This window comes from Schistocerca nitens, chromosome 5 (genome assembly GCF_023898315.1).
Source record: "Schistocerca nitens isolate TAMUIC-IGC-003100 chromosome 5, iqSchNite1.1, whole genome shotgun sequence".
In the NCBI taxonomy this organism is placed as follows: Eukaryota; Metazoa; Arthropoda; class Insecta; order Orthoptera; family Acrididae; genus Schistocerca; species Schistocerca nitens.
In genome coordinates, this window is record NC_064618.1 from 759,451,205 (window position 1) to 759,473,987 (window position 22,783).

The following is a 22,783-nucleotide window of genomic DNA, read 5'->3' on the forward strand; positions in this document are numbered from 1 at the left end:
GGGCTATCTGGAAAGTAACTTCTGTTTGTCTGTAAATAAAGTACTTGAATAGTTATAACAAATTTTGTAGAGATTTAAAATTACACCTTTGTATCACTTTTCTACATAACCACCATTGGGACTGAAGCATTTGTCATACTTGATTAACAAGTTGACAAATAACATCCGTATAAAATCCTGCCATGTGAGATGCAGCTAACCCATGGCAGTACTTTGAAATTCATCATCAGGATCAGTGTTGGGAGCCAAGCCCCTTAGCCACTTTTTCTTATGAATGAAGAGGTGGGAATCATTTGGAGCCAACTCTGGGCCATAGGGCAAATATTTAGGCACGCACCATGTGAACTGGGGCAATCATTCTTGTACTTCTCAGGCAGAGTTTGACTGAGCATTGTCCTACAAAAACATGCCCCTGGTAGTCCAAAGTATGTCTTTTGAAGGCTCTTCTCTGTGTTTGTGTTCATGTTTATGCTTCAGAATTGCTTGTACTTCTGCATTGCATAAAACTCTCAGACAAGATTTCTTTAGTGTCCCAAATAACAGTAGCTATAATGTCTCTGGCTGACAGAGTTTGGCATGATTTTCTTGGTTTGTTGGGCAAAGTGGTATGATCCCTCACTGTTGAGTACTGTTATGCGCATGAACTGACATAAAGAATGCATGTTTCATCACTGATGATGGATCTGTTTTGTATGATTTCTCCTTCAGTATTGCAACAATAATGGAAGTCCATAAAATCAGTCATCCATGGAGTTTTTTTGTTCTTAGAAAGGAGTTTTGCAGTACCCTAATTGTTTGGCCACACTCTCATATAATATATTCTGAGAAATCTGTGGAAGGTTGTCTGACTTTAGTGATACCAGAAATTCCAGTTTTAATAAATTGTTGTGTCTGTTTTCTGTAGCAATTTCTTTCTGTTTATCAACAGATGGTCTTCTGTCATGATCACAAACAGTACTCCTTCCACTCATAAACAAATGCATGAAAACAAGAAGAGATACCACTTTCTTGCTATCACAGCTCTAATCACACTGACATCCTGTCACAGTCAGTATAACACCTGTTCCATCTCCCAAAAGCAAACAAGGCAGCAGTGAATCAGAAGTCTCTCTGACATTGAGAGATGGTGCTGACAGTATGGTCCTTCAGCCAACAAAGGAAATGCAACCGGTCTGATGCATGTGAATTCTATGACACTCCTTAATCAACATTTTGAGCCACCTACTTCAAGTGCAAAGGAGTGTTTTATGAGCAGTTGAATAGAATGGCCATGGGCTCCTTATTGGCTGCTGAGATTACTAATCTTTACATGGAACACTTTGAAGATGTGGCCCTTGAAAGCTCTCATCAAAAACCCAAGTGCTATTTCCACTAGGTTGATGATACTTCTGTGATGTAGGAGCATGGCAGACAAGTGTTGGATTAGTTTCTGGACTACCTAAATAGCATTCATCAAAGCTTTGCATTTTTATGAAAAGAGAGGAGAATGGTTATTTCCCTTTCTTGGACAAACTAAAAAAAGAAGAAGACAGGTGGTACAGACCACCAAACAATAAATAGGAAGAAGACACACACAGCCCTGTACCTACATGCAATAAGCTGCCACCATCCAGCACAGTGGCAGATAGTGATAACCATCCTGGTACACTGAGAGCACATCAACTGCGAAAAGGAAAACCTACCACTTGAACCACAATAGTTGAAGGAAGTGTTCCACAAAAATGGGTACAGTGAAGTAACATGTTCAAGAAGGGAAAAGATGCAGCTAACCAAGAAGAGGAGGAAGAAGGCAGATGGCTCTCTTTCTTTCTATACTAGCCAAAATTGGTGATGCTGCTTAAAGAAAACAACATAAAACTATCTTCTGCCCACTGCCTAAGTTGAAATAGTGTCTTGAATATGCAAAAGACATGCTAAAACTGACTGTACCTGGGACAGACTGCAACTCTAGTGAATGGACAGACTGTATCTCTTGTGAATGTGGCAACCAATACATCTGGCTAATGCAGTATTGTGAGAAGTACATCATGCACATCATGCATGTATGCTTGGAACACACAAAGAAATCAGTGATAGCAGAACATAGCACCACACTTCTGACTTTCAGAAAACTGAGGTGCTATGCTGAGCAACTGGCTGTTGGGATAGTGCCATAAAGGCAGAAAGTGATGCACAATGTGTGGGGACAATATGTTACTGTAGGTTGAGGTCCAGGATGATTTCAGGAGCAGAAAATGTGCTGTAAGGATATCTCCCATCCATGCCATTCAGAAAAACTAGTGGTTGACGGGTAGATCCAGAAGGTCCAGATTGTGAAGCAGACATTGAAATCAAGTATGTTGTGTTCAGCTGTATGCCATGCCACTGAGTGGTGCACTTTGCTCTTGACCACAGTTTGGCTATGGCAGTTCTTTCTCATGGACAGTTGGTTGGTAGTTGGTGGTCATAGCAATTTAAAAAGTCACACAATTATTGCAGCAGCTAGTATATAACATGGCTGCTTTCACAGGTGCCCCATCCATGGATGGAATAGATAAGCTTATAACTGGACTGGAATAGGAAGCGCTGGGTGGGTGGATTGGGCAGGTCTTACACCTCGGTCTTCCACAGGGATATGATCCCTGTGGCAAGGGGTTGGGATTGGTCATGGCCTAGGGATGGACTAGGGTGTTGTGCAGGTTGGTACGGAGGGGTGGAAAGTAGTGGAAAGGATGTTGGGTAGGATGTCCATCATTTCAGGGCATAATGATAGATAATCATCACCATTAAAAAAGGATATGGTTCAGTTGTCCCATTCCTGGGTGGTATTCACTGATAAAGAAGGCACTCCTTTGTAGCTGGTTCTTGGGTGGGGTTGGAGGAAAGGGCGGGGGGGGGGGGGGTTTGATACGGCACAGGAAATCTGTTTGTGGATCAGTGCTGGAGGAGAATGCCTGTCTGTGAAAGTTTTGGTGAGACACTCAGCATACTGGGCAAGGGAGTTCTTGTCACTGGAAATATATCACCCCTGGGTGGCCAGGCTGTTATGGAGGAGTTTATTTGGTGTTTAAGGGATGACTGCTGTTGAAATATAGGTACTGTTGGTGGTTGATGCATTCGATGTAGATGGAGCCATCAGTGAGGAGGAGGTCAACGTCCAGGAAGATGGCAAGCTGGGTTGCGGAGGACCAGGTGAAGGAGTGGGAGAGAAGATGTTGAGGTTATGAAGGAATGAGAATAAGATGACTGGTTCCTGAATCCAGTTCATGAAGATATTTTCAGTGAATCTGAACCAGACCAGGAGTTTGGGATTTTGGGAGACTAGGAAGGTTTCCTCTAAATGGCCCATAAACAGCTTGGCAGAGGAGGCTGACATGCAGATGCCCAGGACTGTGCTGCCAGTTTGTTAGTGTACCTTCATTTCTAAGGGGAAGCAGTGGTTTGGTAGGATAAAGTCAGCAAGATGTATGCAGAATGAGGTAGTGGATTTGGAATCTAAAGGACATTGGAAGACATATTGTTCAATAGCAGCAAGATCATGAGCATGGTCAATGTTAATGTGTAGGGAAAAAAGCATCAACAGTAAGTAACCAGTAGTGATCTAGGCGGTAAAGGGGTGAGGATGGCAGAGAGTCAGTGAAATAGTGGTTGGTATCTTTGACGTGGAAAGCTAGATTACAGACAATTGGTTGGAGGTGTTTGTTAATGAGGCCCGAAATAATTTCAGTGGAAACACAATAACCGGGAACAATTGGGAATTTAGGATTGTTGGGTTTTTGAATTTTTGGGTGCATTTAGAGGATGGGTGCGTGGGATGTTGTAGGAATGAGGAAGGAAATGGACCCATGGGAAAGGTTCTAGGAAGGTCATGAGGATGTAAATGGGGAGTAGAGGTAATGTTGGACTTCTAGGATGGGATTATTATTGCAGAGTTTCTGGGTGGAGTGGTCAGACAATTGAGAGAGGCCTTCCACTAGGTAGTCACTGTGATTGATAATGACTGTGGTGGAACCTTTGTCTGCATGTAGGATGATTATGTAAAGATCTATTTTGAAGCTGTGTTTGGCTGTCCTTGCTTCTGCTGAAAGGTTGGTGTACTTAGGAAGGGACCTGGGGAAGGATGGTGAGGCCAAGTTGGAAGTAAGGAATTCGTGCTAAGTGACCGAGGGGTAGTTAGGTGGTAGGAGAGGAGGATCACAGTTGGATATTGAGATGAAATGGGAGAGGCAGGGTTCACTGTTGAGATTAGTTGGCTTTGGTTGAAGAGATTGATGGCAAAGAAGTGTTTCCATCGTAGGGGTTGGGAGAAAGGGAGTAGGTCTTTGACAAGTCCAACATGGTGAAATTTGAGTGTAGGGATAAAGGTGAGGCATTTGAATAGAACTGAAATTTCCATGGGGCTGAGGATTTTTGTGGAAAAGTTAACAACAGTGTTCTGGGAATGTTTCAGCTCTGGATATAGTGGAGTGTTGGTAGGGAGATATGACAAGCTGAAAAGGTCAGCTAGGCAGGAGGCATGATATCTCCATGTTGTGAGGAGTTGATGAATAGGAACACTGGTCAAGATAGGATTGGATAGTGGTGCCTAAAGACAGGATTCCAGCAAACTGGATAACTTTTGGACGTGGTGTCCGGAATGCTCATCCTGGTGCTCTTGAGGATGGAACAGAGGTGGTTCTGGGATGCCTGTACCATGGAGGTGTTTTCTGCAGTACTAGGTTTCTAAGGGACGGGGAACAGCAGAATCTGAAAAGGGTGAAGCTCACTGTGACAGGAGGTGTCGGATTCAGAGAAAGTAATTTGTATGGCTAGATTGTTTGGGGAAGATTCTGTGTTTTAGGCAGCATTTAAGGAACAGCTTGTATGGCTGAGTTTTAGACAGGGAAAGGAATACTTTTCTGAACTAATGCAGAGTGATGGGTCAGGGATCCATTGTGGTAAGGATGGCGTTGGGGAATGGAAAATGATTTAGAAAATGGGCAAATTGAGGCACTAGGTGGTTCCGATGGGGAACTAGCTAAAAGAAAAAGCTGTGTAAAGATACACACAGATACACAAAAATGTGCACAAATACATAAAAATACCAAACATACACATAAAAAACATGGGAAAAAGGATAGAACGAGTGAGGTATCTGAGTATGTGTGTGTTGGGGTAAGGGAAGAGAGAGAGGGAGAGAGAGAGAGGGGGGGGGGGGGGAATTGAGCTGGTTATGTTGAGGTTTACAAGTTTATGTGACACAGGAAGATGTGGAAAATAACATGTGAAAATATGTGAGGATGGGGGAGCAAATGTGGAAAATAACATGTGAAAATATGTGAGGATGGGGGAGCAAATGTGATCAGTAGGAGTAATTATAATTATTGGCAGGAAGGTTTTGGGGCATGAGATGCTGCACCCACAATCTGTGCTATCACATAGCTGTGTGTTGTGCATAGATGAGACCTGGTGCAGTGTGGCTTGGATATCAGAGCATGTGTGGTTTGGGGGGAAAAAAAGGAAAGAAGGGAAAGAATGGACACTGGTAGAGCAATGCTTTAGGGAACAGTAACAAAGGAAAACATCACTGGGTTGTGGGGTGGAAGGAAACCCGTTAGTCAAAATGAAATAATGGAAAGTCCTGAAACAATGGAAAGTCCTGGCCCATGGCACACTTCTAGGCCAACCTGTTTATAGGCCATCTAGAGGAAATCTACCTAATCTCCCAAAAACCCAAACCTCTGGTGTGGTTCAGGTTTATTGATGATATCTTCATGATCTGGACTCAGAGCCCAGACCCCCCTGTCCTCATTCCTTCACAGTCTCAAAACCTTCTCTCCTATCAGCTTCACCCAGTCTGCCTCAACACACTGTGCCACCTTCCTGGTTGTTGATCTCTCTCACAAGTTAAGGCCATCAACCTCCATGACTACCTGCTTTTCAACAGCTGCCGTCCCTTCTAAACCAAAACATGCCCGTCCATGCATTTAGGACATATCTGCAGTGACAAGAACTCCCTTACCCAGTTTGCTGAATGTTTTATGAATGCCTTCAGAGAAACACATTCCCTCCCAGACCTAGTCTGCAAACAGATTTCCCACACACACCCAATCCTACCACCACACCCAAGAATCAGCTACAAAGGAGCACCCCCTTCGTCATCCAATACATCTCGGACTGGAACAATCAAACTACATCCTCCATAAGGGCTTTGATTGTCTGTCATTATTCCCTGAAATGAGGGACATCTTGCCCAAGATCATTTCCACCCCTCTTTAAGTGTTGTTCCATCACTCATTCAATCTCATCAACATCCTAGTCCATCATTACGCCACTCCCAGTCCCAGTCAATCCCAGTCCTTTGCCACAGGGATCATAACCCTGTGAAACATCCAGCTGCAAGATGTGCCCAATCCACCCACTCAGCACTTCCTATTCCAGTGCAGTCACAGGTGTAGCCTGCCCCATCTGAGGCTGGCCATCTGTGAAAGCAGCCATGTCATGTGCCAGCTCTACTGCAATCATTACACAGCTTTTTCTATTGATATGGCTACCAACCAGCTGTCCTCCAAAATGAATCACCACTGCCAAAGCGTGGCCAAGAGAAAGTGGACCACCTTGTGGCACAGCTTGCAGCTGAACATAACATACTTGATTTCAATGGCTGCTTCACAGCCTCCTCTCCACTCCTCCCCTCCACCTGATGGCTCTTAAGAGAGACACCCTCACATACTACACTCTAAGACATGAAAAAATGACACACCAGAAAGGAGTTATGCAAAATTGTAAACATTGGCTGCCAATGGGTGAATGTGTGACACTGGGGAGCAGTTTCACCACACAGCTCTCAAGGATAGTAAACCAGGGACATTTTGATACCTGGGCATAAAGTCTTTGCTAATTTCATTCTGTGTACTCAGCTGGGTACCAACTGTGCCTTGCAGACAGGCACTTGAACAATATACTCAGATGTCAGCATTTGAGAGAGGACGTGTAGTTGGGTTCAAAGAAGCCAGTTGGAGTAATCAGTGAATTGCTTGGCATTTGAATAGGAGCAATGAAATATTTGATGATGTTGACAGGAATGGGTGAACCATGGATGAGCACAGTATCAAGAAGGAAGTGGTCAACAGAGATATGACAGAACGAGAGGACAAGCAATCATCAGAAAGGCACTCTCAGCTCCTGATTCATCATTATCATTGATCCGATGTGTAACTGGCACTTGAGTGACTGCAAGAAGCATTAATAGGTGGCGCACAAAAAGGACACTGAGCCCACAATGCCTCTTGCTCCAACTACCATTGACCTCTCTACACCAACAAACCCATTCACATGGGTATCAGGCACATTTGGCCTACAGTCAGGTTGAGGGGAGTAAAACTGTCTGGGGTGCCATTTCATTTCAAGCAGGACCCATTTGGTTGTCATCTGTGGCACCCTGGCAACACAGTGGTATGTTGACAATATTCTTTGCCCCAGTTTGATGGCAAGCCATTCTGGCCTTACATTTCAATAAGATAATGCCTGCCTGCATGTGGCAAGAGTTTCAGCTGCGTACCTTTGTGCTTGCCAAACTCTGCCTTGGCCAGTGAGATCGACATATACCTCCCTAATTGAGAATGTTTGGAGCATTATGGGCAGTGCCGTCCAACCAGCTTGGGATTTTGATATCTAATGTGTCAACTGGACAGAATATGGCATGATATTCCTCAGGAGGACATTTGACAGCTCTTATCAATCAACGCCAAGCCAAAAAAATTGCTCGCATGAGAGCCAGAAGTGGACAAATGTGTTACTGGCTTACTTTATTTGCAAAGCTCTTTCTCTTGAAAAAATCATCCAGTTTTTCAGAAGTTGTAATCATTAGTTTCTCTGCACATGTACATCACATCTACTGATTTCTGTCCCATTTGGGTAATTGCTTCAATGTGCATCTTTTTTTCCCCAAAAATCTCAAAACGTTCTTCCTTCAGATGAATATAGACTACATATTGAAGACAAATCATTGTTGCCAAAAATATCAAAAAGTTTTTACTGAAGCTAGCTACTAGAAAGCTATTAGTAATCAAATAAATTGTTGGCTGGGATCTGATGCAACTGTGCCATTTAATGGTTCATTGCTGTGGGGTAAGACCTGTCTATGGCAACAGACTGATGCAATGAAAGTTTAAGTAAACAGTGCTTTAGCTCATATTATCATAAAATATTTGATCATTGTTTAATAAAACTAAGATTAAACTTTGGTTTTACTGATACATAATTACCTTTGTAACATAAAGACAGTCATTCTTTACACGTGTATGAAGTACACTGGGTGCCTGCTCATGTCATGAAAAATGGCCCATCCACTCGAGGGTTAATTCCAAAGTATTTATGTAGATTAGTGTAACACAAGAAAATTTTAAAGGCCAAAGGTTAAGCTAGTGTTCAGTGGACCCTCAAACAACTTTTCTTCGAATGCCGAATGATGAAATATGGTCCTGCTGTGGCTGAATATATACAAAATTGTTGTGGATCAGTTTGTTGTTGTCATGTGTGTTACAATGTGCTGAATATTCTGTCAGACCACCGTGTATTCATTACACATTTGTGCTTATTCTTTGTAGTGTAGTAACTTTTCTGTATAATCTTTCCCATAGTTTTCATATTTTTCTTACAACCTCCCTACTCTTTGTGACATTATAAGAAAACAGTACTACACAATCAAGGTACAGTATTCTGATCTGAATTTTCATGAAATTTCTGTTTGAAAATTATAAAATCAAATTGTTTTTTAATTTTACGTACACTTCGCTTGAGAATATCCTTTGACTATGACTTACTTTATCTTTCAGGTACACTTCGTGACCAAATACGGCAATATTTTGTTGGGGGTGGACCGCAGTTGAAGAATATTGAACTTGCTTATTGTGGATATGACAGATATCGATTGCAGACTGAAACTATGGGGATTGTTCACATGGAACTGGGAATTATCTTAAGGCACTTCGATAAGTTTGGTGTTGAATGTTAGTTACAAATGTATATTCTCTTCATATGAGTTATGGTAATAGTCATCAGAAAATAAGAATGTTGCTTCCTTTAGAATTGTTGGACATAAAAAGTTTACAATGGTCTTTCTGAATACATTATTACATCTATTAACTTTCAGTCTATGTTTATTTAGGCCCATTGAAATGCAAGATTTATTGTCTTACCCAACTAATTATCTTTCTTATGAGCATGGCGAAATTTGCAGTAACAATGAGACCCTCTGTACAACAGAAATATTAGAACTAGGAACTAATGAGTCAGATGTAAATTCCACACTAACTATAGTTTCAACAAACTTCGAAGACCATGATCAGAATCTGACTCTGAATAATGTTACACAAGTGGAAAATCATACCCTTCCAGTTACTTTAGAGAACACTCTTTTGGTATCAGAACCATCAAGTAGCAAGTCAACAGAAAGTTCATATGTGGCTGTCACTACAAGTGTATTGCCAGTGAGTGAAAAACCACGATGGATTCCCGAGGAAAATTGTGCCTGTGATTTAGAGGTAAGTAAGCTGCAGTCCTAGTGAAAACAGTTTTTTAATCATTGTCTCTACCTTCCTGCCTGTGTTGTTGCATCAAAAGATAGATGCTGCAGTTGAAAGAAGTCTGAATCAGTCATACCCAAAATAGAAATAATACTGCAGTGTTTATAGTACATATAGTGACAGTCAAAACATATTGGAGCTGGGAATAAAACATCAGGTATAAAATCCTGAAATCAGTCTTACCTGAGACAGGGTAAATATTGTTGTGCATGCTTCCTGGTTTTGTCATCTGCATGTTTACATTTATTGAGTAACAATTTCATCACAAAAATTATTTATGAAAACTAATCACTGGTCCAGTGTAAGAAGATAAATTAATTCTGAAGCAAATCGTTCACATAGTGGATTCTGAGAGCTCTGTAATATTTGAGTACATGTATTATCCAGAATTTCGTACAAGCTCTAGTTAAGGACTTGGGAGCCTGCAAATAATTTAATTGAGAGATGTCTTAAGATTTCATAGTTGTGATGGAGATTTATTTCGAAAAGAACATGTCTGAAGAAATTTAATGAATATGGCCAAAATAAAATGTTTCCAGTGGAAATTTTTTACAGAATATTAAGATACTAGCCCAGAAACCCAGCAGTGCCTGGGTACTTATTTATTCCAGTCTTCCATTAGTTCATTTCTGCCTCCCTCCTCTCCTGCCATTTTTCTGTCCAGCTGTTCTTCCCCCCTCTTTCCATCCATCTCCTCCTCCCATCTTTGTCTGCCCATCTGCCCCTCACCCCTCTCCCAACATGTCTCCTTCTTCCCCTTCTCTCTATGCATCTCCTCTTCTGCCCTCTCTTTCTCTACATCTACATATATACTCCACAACTCACCATACAGTGCATGCCAGAGGGTACACTGTACCAATACTAGTCATTTCCTTTCCTGTTCCACTCACAAATAGAGCGAGGTTAAAAATGACTATCTATATGCTTCCATATGAGCCCTAATTTCTTATATCTGATCTTCCTGATCCTTACACGCAATTTGTGTTGGCAGCAGTAGAATCATTTGGCAGTCAGCTTCAGATGCTGTTTCTCTAAATTTCCTGAATAACGTTTCTTGACAAGAATGTCGCCTTCCCTCCAGTGATTCCCATTGGAGTTCCTGAAGCATCTCTGTGACATTTAAGTGTGATTCGAATCTACTGCTGACAAATATATCAGCCTACCTCAGAATTACTTCGATATCTTTCTTCAATCTGACCCGGTACAGACCCCAAAAACTTGAGCAGTACTCAAGACTAGGTCACACCAGCATCTTATATGTGGTCTCCTTTACAGGTGAACTTCTCTTTCCTTAAATACTCCCAATAAACTGAAGTTGGCCATTTGCCTTCCCTACCCCAGTTCTCACATTCTCGTTCCATTTCATATCACTTTGCATCATTATGCCCAGGTATTTATACAGTGTAACTGCATTGAGCAGGACACTGTTAATACTGTATCTCAACATTACAGATATTTCTTCCTACTCATCTGCATTCACTTACATTTTTCCACATTTACAGCTAGCTGCCATCCATCACACCAACTGGAAATTTTGTCTAAGTCATGTTTTATCTTCCTACAGTCATTCAATTTCAATGCCTTACTGTACACCACAGCATTATCAGAAAATAACCACAGATTGCTGCCCACCCTGTCCACCAAATCAATTACGTATATAGGGAACAACAGCTATCTCACTTCTCTGGGGCATTCCTGATGATACTCTTGTCTCTGATGAATACTCGCCATCAAGGACAACATACAGGGTTCTATTACTTAAGTAGTCCTTGAGCCACTCACACATCTGAGAACTTCGTTGACAGTGTGCAGTGGGGCACCATGTCAAATGTTTTCCGGAAATCTAGAAATATGAAATCTGCCTGTTACCCTCCATCCATAGTCCACAGCATATCATGTCATGTGAGAAAAGGGCAAGCTGAGTTTTGCAGAAGTGATGCTTTCTAAAACGATGCTGATTTGTGGACATAAGCTTCTCCCCCTCCCCCTCTCGCTGTCCATCTCCTCCTGCCCATCTCTCTATCCATCTCTTCCCCCCCCCTCCTCTCTCTGTCCATCCCCCATGTCTCTCCCCTCTGCCTCCCCCCCCCCCCACCCTCCAGTCACCTCTTTGTCTTCCCTCTCAATATCCATTCCCTCCTCCACCTGTCTCCACACAGTCATTGCTGTCCACTTGTGTGCCATCTGTGGTGCATTCATATCCTACCCATATAACATGCCAGTCCTGCAGGAAGTCCATTTTATGAGAGATGGAGATTCTGTGTTCGACTGTATAAGTGTCATAACCATGGTTGGACCCAGATGTTGTACTCCCTGCCCTTGAATGTAACAACTTAAACATTGTGAAAGAAAAAAAAATTGTAGGCTAACTATTTCTGTTATGGAAAAAATATCAGCTTATTGTTCATCAGGAACTGAAAGAGGACAGACAAACACTCAGAGTTGAAGCTACCTTAAGCTTTAGGCATTTTCAAAAGGATGGAAACAAAGATCAGGGGAGAGGAAAAGTCACTTCAAACCCTTAACCAGGCAGTAGATAGTGGAGTAAAAATTGGTAGTTAGGGTTTATAGACCTGTTTTGACGCACACTTAGTGAGCAAGCAGGGTTACAAAAATATTCACTATTTGTAATGACACTTAGAAAAACTGTTTTGAATAATAGGTATTTTTTGAAAAGTAATAAGTTCTGTGCACCACCACAGCTAACTGATATTTTGGTAAATAATAGACCAGCAAGCTGTTATTCTTGAGGAGCAAGAACTTGAATAGGGGAGATGCTATGGCTTTGTGGATGGGCAAAGTAATGACTGCACCCACAGGAAGGGTGAGAGGGATAATCCTCTATCCAGATCATTATGTAACACTGAAATATTACAAGAAGAGAATCATCACTTGAGGATAATATCTCTTCAAGTAGTTTTTGACTGCAGTAGAGCATGCTGAATGACACCTGTCATGTTATCCATTGCCTGCAAAACAGAAACAAATAGTTAAAAAAAAGTTTTTTCATCATTTTAAAATGGCATGGTGGAATTTATATATTCACTTTTGTAAATCCAGTGCTACATAAATGCCCCTGCAGTAGAGATTGATACCAACAGGGGCATTGATCCCAAAGTACCAAGTAGCATATGTTCTACATAAGCTCAAGGAAATTGCTGACATCTCATTCGTCATGGAGAGTTCTGGGGAGGTAACACTTGAATAAACCCTGATAGGAAACTGATAGGAAATTTAACACCAGTTTGCATGTTTCACCTGCACTCATTAAGAAGGGACACTGTTTCTTTTAATATGTGGAGTTTTGTAGATGCTAATATTTCATAATGAGATTGATTGTCTAAAAACCAACCATGTAAGTTAAAAAAAATGTTTAACAGTGGCAGTGGATGGGGTTATTCAATGTGCTCCTGAAGTAATTGAGCCTGAGGCCTTCATAAATGTCATCAAGAAGTGCAAAATCTCACATCTTCAGAAAGGAGGTAACATCCAACAAGGCAGTGGGCAATGCGCAACCTTGCCCATTATGCAAATAGTGAGAAAATATACTGAGGGAGCTGATATTATTATGTTGATTGCAATGTGTCCCTCTGTGTTACTCCCTGTTTTCATCTTCAACACACTACTACAACCATTTCATAATATTTTCTATGTGAACAGTGTCGTAACTTATAGTAAGATTCATATTTTTATTAATTACAGTGATTTATTTAAATAAGACTTTCTTTGATTCATTTGTTCAAAAATTCATGCCCAAGTTACCTCAGGACAATATTTTGCATCATTGGGGGTCTGATTACACAATTTCATAATATTATTTATCATACCTCTTAATTCTCTAAACCGCAAGAAAAAAAATATTTTTCAGACATATAATCAGAATATAAACTGAATATGTAATTGTTGGCTATAAAATTGAATTATGAAAAAATGAAACTGACCTTTCTATCTTCATATGTTCCTGAAGTTGGTAGTCACCATTGTAATAATCTCTTTCTCCATTCTAAAAATCCTGAGAATTAGTTTTTGTGCTAGACATTTGAGAGATAGTATGTTCAGGATTACGTTCAAGGATATCTCTCCTTACTATTCACACTGATTGTTTCATTACTTGTCACTACCTAACACACAGAAATTAGGGGCCACTGATGTTACATGTTTGGATTCTTGCCAAGCAACCAAACTGAGGCTACATTTAAATATTTCTCCAACTGTTGTGGCAGTGTCTGAAACCTAGTAAGGCCCCAGGTACGTTACTTTGGAAATTCCCTCAGTGTGGTTTTGCACACAATATTTTAATGACTGACAGGTACTTTGAGCAGAGGTCTTCTGTGCACCAACTACCTTTGCTCCAGTCTAGTTGAAGTCAAGCACAAAAACAGATTAAGGCCATTACTCAAAAAACTTTGTGATGATGATGATGATGATGATGATAATGATAATGGTGTGACAATGAGCACCCAGTCCCTGATTATCTGAAGATGCCTAATTTCCTGCCTTATGTCTTTTCCCCACATTATGAAAGATTATTGCACTGTTACACACAATTCACTTTGTACTTTTGAGAAAGATGAAAATCTGTATGTAAATTTTGTTTAATGTCTTTAAGTGTTCATGTATAATCATAAAAACATGATGATGTAAAGAGAATTAAATGATGATTTAATATCATATTTTCTTTTGCAGTTAAATTCATGTGACATAAACTGCTGTTGTGATGCTGACTGTTCAGAGGAGGACCGATTAGTTTTCCTCAGATGTGAAGAAAAACCTCAATTGTCTCCAGATCCTCGATATTGCTACAGAACACAGTTTATATATAAAAACAACACAAAATATAAATTAACTACTACTAGTAATGGCCTGTTTTGCATTGTGAAAGAAAACCTTCCAAAGCATTTGAAATATATGGAGGGAAAGGTAAGACTGATGTTTGACTATAATAATATATATTTCCAGTAGCATCAACATCTACATCTACAGCTACGCTCTGCGAACCACCAGGAGGTGCATGGCAGAGGGTACATCCCACTGTACCAGTTAATAGGATTTTTTCCTGTTCCATTCACATACAGAACGCAGGAAGAATGATTGTTTGAATGACACAGTGTGTGCCATAGTTATTCTGATCTTATTCTCATGATCTCTATGTGAGCAAGATGCAGGGGATTGTAGTATATTCCTAGAATCATCATTCAAAGCCAATTCTTGAAACATTGTTAATGTACTTTTTCAGGATAGTTTATGTCTATCTTCAGGAGTCTTCCAGTTCAGTTCCTTCAGTATCTCTGTGACACTCTCCCACAGATTAAACAAACCTGTGACCATTCGTACTGCCCTTCTCTGTAAACATTCAGTACACTTGTTAGTCCTATCTGATATGTGTCCAACATACTTGAGCAATATTCTAGAACTAGTTGCACAAGTGATTTGTAACCAATCTCCTTTGTTGGCTGATTGCACTTCCCCAGTATTCTTCCAACAAACCAAAGTCTACCACCTGCCTTACCTATGAATGAACCTATGTGATCATTCCATTTCATATCCCTAGTCTTACACCCAGGTATTTATATGAGTTGGCTGAATCCAGCAGTGATACACTGATAGTTTAGTCATAAATACTACCTTTTTTCATTTTGTAAAGTGCAAAATTTTACATTTCTGAAAATTTAGAGCAAGTTGCAGATCTCTGCACCACTTTGAAATCTTAACAAGATCTGTCTAAATATTTATGCAGCTTCTTTCAGGTAATATTTCATTATAGATAACTGCATCACCTCCAAAAAACCTGATTTTACTATTAATATTGTCTGCAAGGTCATTAATATACAACATGAACAGCAAGGGTCCCAACACACTACCTTTGGGCACACCCCAGGTCTTTCAACATCTGATGATGACTCTCCATCCAAAGCAACATGTTGTGTCCTCCCTACCAAAAAGCCCGCAGACTAGTCACAAATTTCACTTGGTACTCCATATGATTGTACTTTTCATAAGTGAAGGAGTGGTACTGAGCCAAATGCTTTTTGGAAATCAAGAAATATTGCATCCATTTCATTGCCTTGATCCTAAACTTTCAGTATGTCATGTGAGAAAAAGTATAAATTGGGTTTCACATGATTGATGTTTTCAAAATCCATGCTGGTTGGCATTGAGGAAGTCATTATGTTTGAGCTCAGAATATGTTCTAAGATTCTACAACAAATTGATGTCAAGGATATTGGACAGTAGTTTTGTGGCTCACTTCTACTACCCTTCTTAGATGGATGTGACCTGTGGCTTTTTTCAAGAACTGGACACAGTTTTTAGTTTGAGGGATCTATGATAGATTATAGTTAGAAGAGGGGCTAACTGAACTGCAAATTCAGTATAGAATCTGAGGTGAATGTGTGCTATTAACATTATACCATAGACAGTCTTAAGAAAATTTTTACAATTGGTTCATTTGCAGATATGAAATAGAAACAGAGTCTCAAAACCAACCCTCACCAACAGCTATAGCTATGGTATAAATTCCAGTGTTACAAGTAGGGAACTGAACAGACAGCTTAGCATTAAGGGGAGACAAAAAACTAATAATCATGGGTGAATGGAATGCTGTATTAGAATACGGAATAAAAGGCAAAGTTATGGGTGAACATAAGCTTGGTGATAGAAATTAGTGAGGAGAAGACATTTTGAGCTCTGTAGTAAATTTTAACAAATGTGCTGTTCAAAATCATGAGGGTAGAAGGTGTACTTGGAAAAGTAGTCACAGGAAGAAATTAGCAGCATTGCGTCATGGTGAGGCAGATATTCCAAAATAAGATACTGAATTGCTAGGTGTACCTAGTAGCAATTATAAACTTGGATCATAATTTAGATGTAAGAAAATTTTCAGGAAAGAGCAAAGCCAAAATGTGGGTAATGGATTATTGAGAAATTAAGGTGTGCGTTTGAATTTCTCTGAGACTGTGATAATGAATACCATGTTATGAATATAATAGAGGGAAACATTCCACGTGGGAAAATATATCTAAAAACAAAGATGATGTGACTTACCAAATGAAAGCGCTGGCAGGTTGATAGACACACAAACAAACACAAACATACACACAAAATTCTAGCTTTCACAGCCAACGGTTGCTTCGTCAGGAAAGAAGGAAGGAGAGGGAAAGACGAAAGGATGTGGGTTTTAAGGGAGAGGGTAAGGAGTCATTCCAATCCCGGGAGAGGAAAGACTTACCTTAGGGGGAAAAAAGGACGGGTATACACTCGCGCACACACACACATATCCGTCCACACATATACAGACACAAGCAGACATATTCAAAGACAAAGAGTTTGGGCAGAGATGTCAGTCGAGGTGGAAGTGCAGAGGCAAAGATGTTGTTGAATGACAGGTGAGGTATGAGTGGCGGCAACTTGAAATTAGCGGAGATTGAGGCCTGGTGGGTAACGGGAAGAGAGGATATATTGAAGAGCAAGTTCCCATCTCCAGAGTTCGGATAGGTTGGTGTTAGTGGGAAGTATCCAGATAACCCGGACGGTGTAACACTGTGCCAAGATGTGCTGGCCGTGCACCAAGGCATGTTTAGCCACAGGGTGATCCTCATTACCAACAAACACTGTCTGCCTGTGTCCATTCATGCTAATGGACAGTTTGTTGCTGGTCATTCCCACATAGAATGCGTCACAGTGTAGGCAGGTCAGTTGGTAAATCACATGGGTGCTTTCACACGTGGCTCTGCCTTTGATCGTGTACACCTTCCGGGTTACAGGACTGGAGTAGGTGGTGGTGGGAGGGTGCATGGGACAGGTTTTACACCGGGGGCGGTTACAAGGGTAGTAGCCAGAGGGTAGGGAAGGTGGTTTGGGGATTTCATAAGGATGAACTAACAGGTTACGAAGGTTAGGTGGACGGTGGAAAGACACTCTTGGTGGAGTGGGGAGGATTTCATGAAGGATGGATCTCATTTCAGGGCAGGATTTGAGGAAGTCGGGCAGGATTTGAGGAAGTCGTATCCCTGCTGGAGAGCCACATTCAGAGTCTGGTCCAGTCCCGGAAAGTATCCTGTCACAAGTGGGGCACTTTTGTGGTTCTTCTGTGGGAGGTTCTGGGTTTGAGGGGATGAGGAAGTGGCTCTGCTTACTTGCTTCTGTACCAGGTCGGGAGGGTTGTTGCGGGATGCAAAAGCTGTTGTCAGGTTGTTGGTGTAATGGTTCAGGGATTCCGGACTGGAGCAGATTCGTTTGCCACGAAGACCTAGGCTGTAGGGAAGGGACCGTTTGATGTGGAATGGGTGGCAGCTGTCATAATGGAGGTACTGTTGCTTGTTGGTGGGTTTGATGTGGACGGACGTGTGAAGCTGGCCATTGGACAGATGGAGGTCAATGTCAAGGAAAGTGGCGTGGGATTTGGAGTAGGACCAGGTGAATCTGATGGAACCAAAGGAGTTGAGGTTGGGGAGGAAATTCTGGAGTTCTTCTTCAGTGTGAGTCCAGATCATGAAGTTGTCATCAATAAATCTGTACCAAACTTTGGGTTGGCAGGCCTGGGTAACCAAGAAGGCTTCCTCTAAGCGACCCATGAAGAGGTTGGCGTACGATGGGGCCATCCTGGTACCCATGGCTGTTCCCTTTAATTGTTGGTATGTCTGGCCTTCAAAAGTGAAGAAGTTGTGGGTCAGGATGAAGCTGGCTAAGGTAATGAGGAAAGAGGTTTTAGGTAGGGTGGCAGGTGATCGGCGTGAAAGGAAGTGCTCCATCGCAGCGAGGCCCTGGACGTGGGGAATATTTGTGTATAAGGAAGTGGCATCAATGGTTACAAGGATGGTTTCCGGGGGTAACAGATTGGCGTCTTTGATGAAAGATGGGAGACTGCATGTAATGTGTTGAAGGTGTTGATCTACGTAGGCAGTCTCCCATCCTTCATCAGAGACACCAACCACTTTCTTGAATGCCTGGAATCCTTACCCAATCTGTTACCCCCGGAAACCATCCTTGTAACCATTGATGCCACTTACTTATGCACAAATATTCCCCAAGTCCATGACCTCGCTGCGATGGAGCACTTCCTTTCACACCGATCACCTGCCACCCTACCTAAAACCTCTTTCCTCATTACCTTAGCCAGCTTCATCCTGACCCACAACTTCTTCACTTTTGAAGGCCAGACATACCAACAAATAAAGGGAACAGCCATGGGTACCAGGATGGCCCCCTCGTACGCCAACCTCTTCATGGGTCGCTTAGAGGAAGCCTTCTTGGTTACCCAGGCCTGCCAACCCAAAGTTTGGTACAGATTTATTGATGACATCTTCATGATCTGGACTCACAGTGAAGAAGAACTCCAGAATTTCCTCCCCAACCTCAACTCCTTTGGTTCCATCAGATTCACCTGGTCCTACTCCAAATCCCACGCCACTTTCCTTGACATTGACCTCCATCTGTCCAATGGCCAGCTTCACACGTCCGTCCACATCAAACCCACCAACAAGCAACAGTACCTCCATTATGACAGCTGCCACCCATTCCACATCAAACGGTCCCTTCCCTACAGCCTAGGTCTTCATGGCAAACGAATCCGCTCCAGTCCGGAATCCCTGAACCATTACACCAACAACCTGACAACAGCTTTTGCATCCCGCAACTACCCTCCCGACCTGGTACAGAAGCAAATAACCAGAGCCACTTCCTCATCCCCTCAAACCCAGAACCTCCCACAGAAGAACCACAATAGTGCCCCTCTTGTGACAGGATACTTTCCGGGACTGGATCAGACTCTGAATGTGGCTCTCCAGCAGGGATACGACTTCCTCAAATCCTGCCCTGAAATGAGATCCATCCTTCATGAAATCCTGCCCACTCCACCAAGAGTGTCTTTCCGCCGTCCACCTAACCTTCGTAACCTCTTAGTTCATCCCTATGAAATCCCCAAACCACCTTCCCTACCCTCTGGCTACTACCCTTGTAACCGCCCCCGGTGTAAAACCTGTCCCATGCACTCTCCCACCACCACCTACTCCAGTCCTGTAACCCGGAAGGTGTGCACGATCAAAGGCAGAGCCACGTGTGAAAGCACCCATGTGATTTACCAACTGACCTGCCTACACTGTGACGCATTCTATGTGGGAATGACCAGCAACAAACTGTCCATTAGCATGAATGGACACAGGCAGACAGTGTTTGTTGGTAATGAGGATCACCCTGTGGCTAAACATGCCTTGGTGCACGGCCAGCACATCTTGGCACAGTGTTACACCGTCCGGGTTATCTGGATACTTCCCACTAACACCAACCTATCCGAACTCTGGAGATGGGAACTTGCTCTTCAATATATCCTCTCTTCCCGTTACCCACCAGGCCTCAATCTCCGCTAATTTCAAGTTGCCACCACTCATACCTCACCTGTCATTCAACAACATCTTTGCACTTCCACCTCGACTGACATCTCTGCCCAAACTCTTTGTCTTTGAATATGTCTGCTTGTGTCTGTGTATGTGTGGACGGATATGTGTGTGTGTGTGTGTGCGAGTGTATACCCGTCCTTTTTTCCCCCTAAGGTAAGTCTTTGCACTCCCGGGATTGGAATGACTCCTTACCCTCTCCCTTAAAACCCACATCCTTTCGTCTTTCCCTCTCCTTCCTTCTTTCCTGACGAAGCAACCGTTGGCTGCAAAAGCTAGAATTTTGTGTGTATGTTTGTGTTTGTTTGTGTGTCTATCGACCTGCCAGCGCTTTCATTTGGTAAGTCACATCATCTTTGTTTTTTGAATACCATGTTAGGTAGATCAAAAATGTAGGAAAAGATAGATTGCTACTTATGTAAAGATAACACACTAAGTTAGAGACAGGCACAATTAAAAGACACTTACATATAAACTTCTGGCCTCAGCCTTCACTGAAAAAATAGAAACACACACTATTCATTTACACAAGCAAACACACCTCACACACATGGCTGCCAACTCTGGCAGCTTGGGCCAGAATGCAATTGTCTCATGGGATGGAAGCAGCAGTCTGGAGGGCACAGGGAAGAGCAAGGGCAAGGGGAAAGTGAAGGCATAACAGTGCACAGGTGGGGCAAGAGAGGACCCTGTACAGCAGAGTTTGCAGGGTCTAGAATGCCAATAGGCACAGCGCCAACAGATTGTGGAGCAGGGAAGAGGGGAAAATAGAGCAATAAGAAGGGGAAAGATGGGTGGGTGTGTTAGCAGAGGGTGGCAGACAAAGAGAGTTGGAGATGAGAATGGGGAGGAGCTGATAGAACAGAGGTGATGGAAACTGTTGGGTGGAGGGTGTGGGGACAATATTTTGCCATAAGTTGGAGGCTCCTTTCACAGTGACTCTCACCTTTTTAGATACCCCCAGCCCTGTCTCTCACAAACCTGGCACTGCAAAAACATATACATCTCCATGGCACAGACATCCCAGAACCGTTTCTGATCCCTCTGAAATATACTGCTACTATTCAGTTCATGCTTCATGCATCTGAAATTGAATCCATTGCTCTCCAGCACCAGGAGGAGCTTTCCACACACCATCCACATAAGTTATCCAACAGGCTGACATCCTACTGCCCCTATCCTAGTCACAGTGTTCCTCCTCATCCATCCCTCATAGCACCTAAACCCTCCCTATCTGACCTTCTCAACTTGCCACATCCCCAAAAACTCCATAGCAACTCTTGACCAAATCCACAGCTGAAACATTTCCACCAAAACCCTCAGTTCCACGGAAGTTTCAGTCCTATCCAAAGGCCTCACCTTTTGCTCTACACCCAAATTGAACCATGCTGGAATTGTCAAAGACCTACTTTCCTTCTCCCAGTTCCTTCAATGGAAACACTTATTTGTTGTGAATGCCTCCATCCAAAGACAACCTAATTCCAACATTGAATCCTGCTTTTCCCAGTTCATAGCACCATTCAATCACAATCCTCCCACCTCCTCTCTCCCACCTAAATACCTGCTGGTCACCTTCCAGGGATTCCTTACCTCCAACTTAGCCTCACCATCCATCCCTAGGCCCCTTCCTCACAACACCAACTTTTCAGCAGAAAAGACCTAATCATCCTACCTGCAGACAAAGGTTCCACCATTGTTGTTATGAATCAGTCTTTCCCTATTTGCATTCTAGACCCTGCAAACTCTGCCGTACAGGGTCCTCTCTTGCCCCACCTGTGCACTGTTATGCCTTCACTTTCCCCTTGCCCTTGCTCTTCCCTGTGCCCTCCAGACTGCTGCTTCCATCCCATGAGACAATTGCATTCTGGCCCAAGCTGCCAGAGTTGGCAGCCATGTGTGTGAGGTGTGTTTGCTTGTGTAAATGAATAGTGTGTGTTTCTATTTTTTCAGTGAAGGCTGAGGCCAGAAGTTTATATGTAAGTGTCTTTTAATTGTGCCTGTCTCTAACTTAGTGTGTTATCTTTACATAAGTAGCAATCTATCTTTTCCTACATTTTTGATCTACCTAACATGGTATTCAAAAAACAAAGATGATGTGACTTACCAAATGAAAGCGCTGGCAGGTCGATAGACACACAAACAAACACAAACATACACACAAAATTCTAGCTTTTGCAGCCAACGGTTGCTTCGTCAGGAAAGAAGGAAGGAGAGGGAAAGACTGATTCTGGCCTCTGCCAATTATTTGGCTCCTCCACATATAAACTCTGCCATAGTGATCCCATCCCAGAAATCCAACACAACCTCCAATCCCTGCTTGAAGCCATAGGCCCTTCCATAACCTCTTCCCTAAATCCATTTCTCTCCTGTCCTCAATGACATCCCGCACATCCACCTTCTACATGCTCCCCAAAATCCACAAACCCAACAATCCTGGATGCCCCATTGTGGCTGGTTATTGTGCCCCTGCTGATAAATTGCAGCCTCATTGACCAGCATTCCGACCAACTGCCCACAATCTAGCCTCCCACATATTGAAGATACCAACCACTTCCTTCAACGACTCTCCACCATCCCACCCCTGTACCTCCTGGATTCCTACTCATTATTGTTGATGTCACCTTACAAAACAACATCCCACATACTCATGGTCTTACTGCTACTGGACACTCCCTTTCCCAACATCATTCAGACTCCAAACCCACTACCTCATTTCTCATACACCTTACTAACTTTATTCTAACCCACAACTACCTCTCCTTTGAAGGAAAAATATACAAACAAATTTGGGGCACAGCCATGGTCATTCACATGGCACCCTCCCATGCCAACCTGTTTGTGGGCCAA

The 22,783-nt window shown here is 42.4% G+C and overlaps 1 protein-coding gene across 3 annotated transcripts in view; it reads left to right on the forward strand.

Moving 5' to 3' along the window:
• Nucleotides 1-22,783, forward strand: part of LOC126260074 (B9 domain-containing protein 2) — a 190,201-nt gene that overhangs the window by 60,994 nt on the left and 106,424 nt on the right. For 2 of the 3 annotated variants that reach the window (XM_049957275.1, XM_049957276.1), the window contains 2 exons: nucleotides 8,796-8,969; nucleotides 14,232-14,374. In XM_049957275.1, the coding sequence (XP_049813232.1) occupies nucleotides 8,796-8,969; nucleotides 14,232-14,245 (188 nt within the window). In that variant the 3' untranslated portion in view covers nucleotides 14,246-14,374. Of the gene's footprint in view, nucleotides 1-8,795; nucleotides 8,970-8,991; nucleotides 9,504-14,231; nucleotides 14,466-22,783 lie in introns of those variants that run through there. The other variant, XM_049957273.1, reaches the window with a different exon arrangement.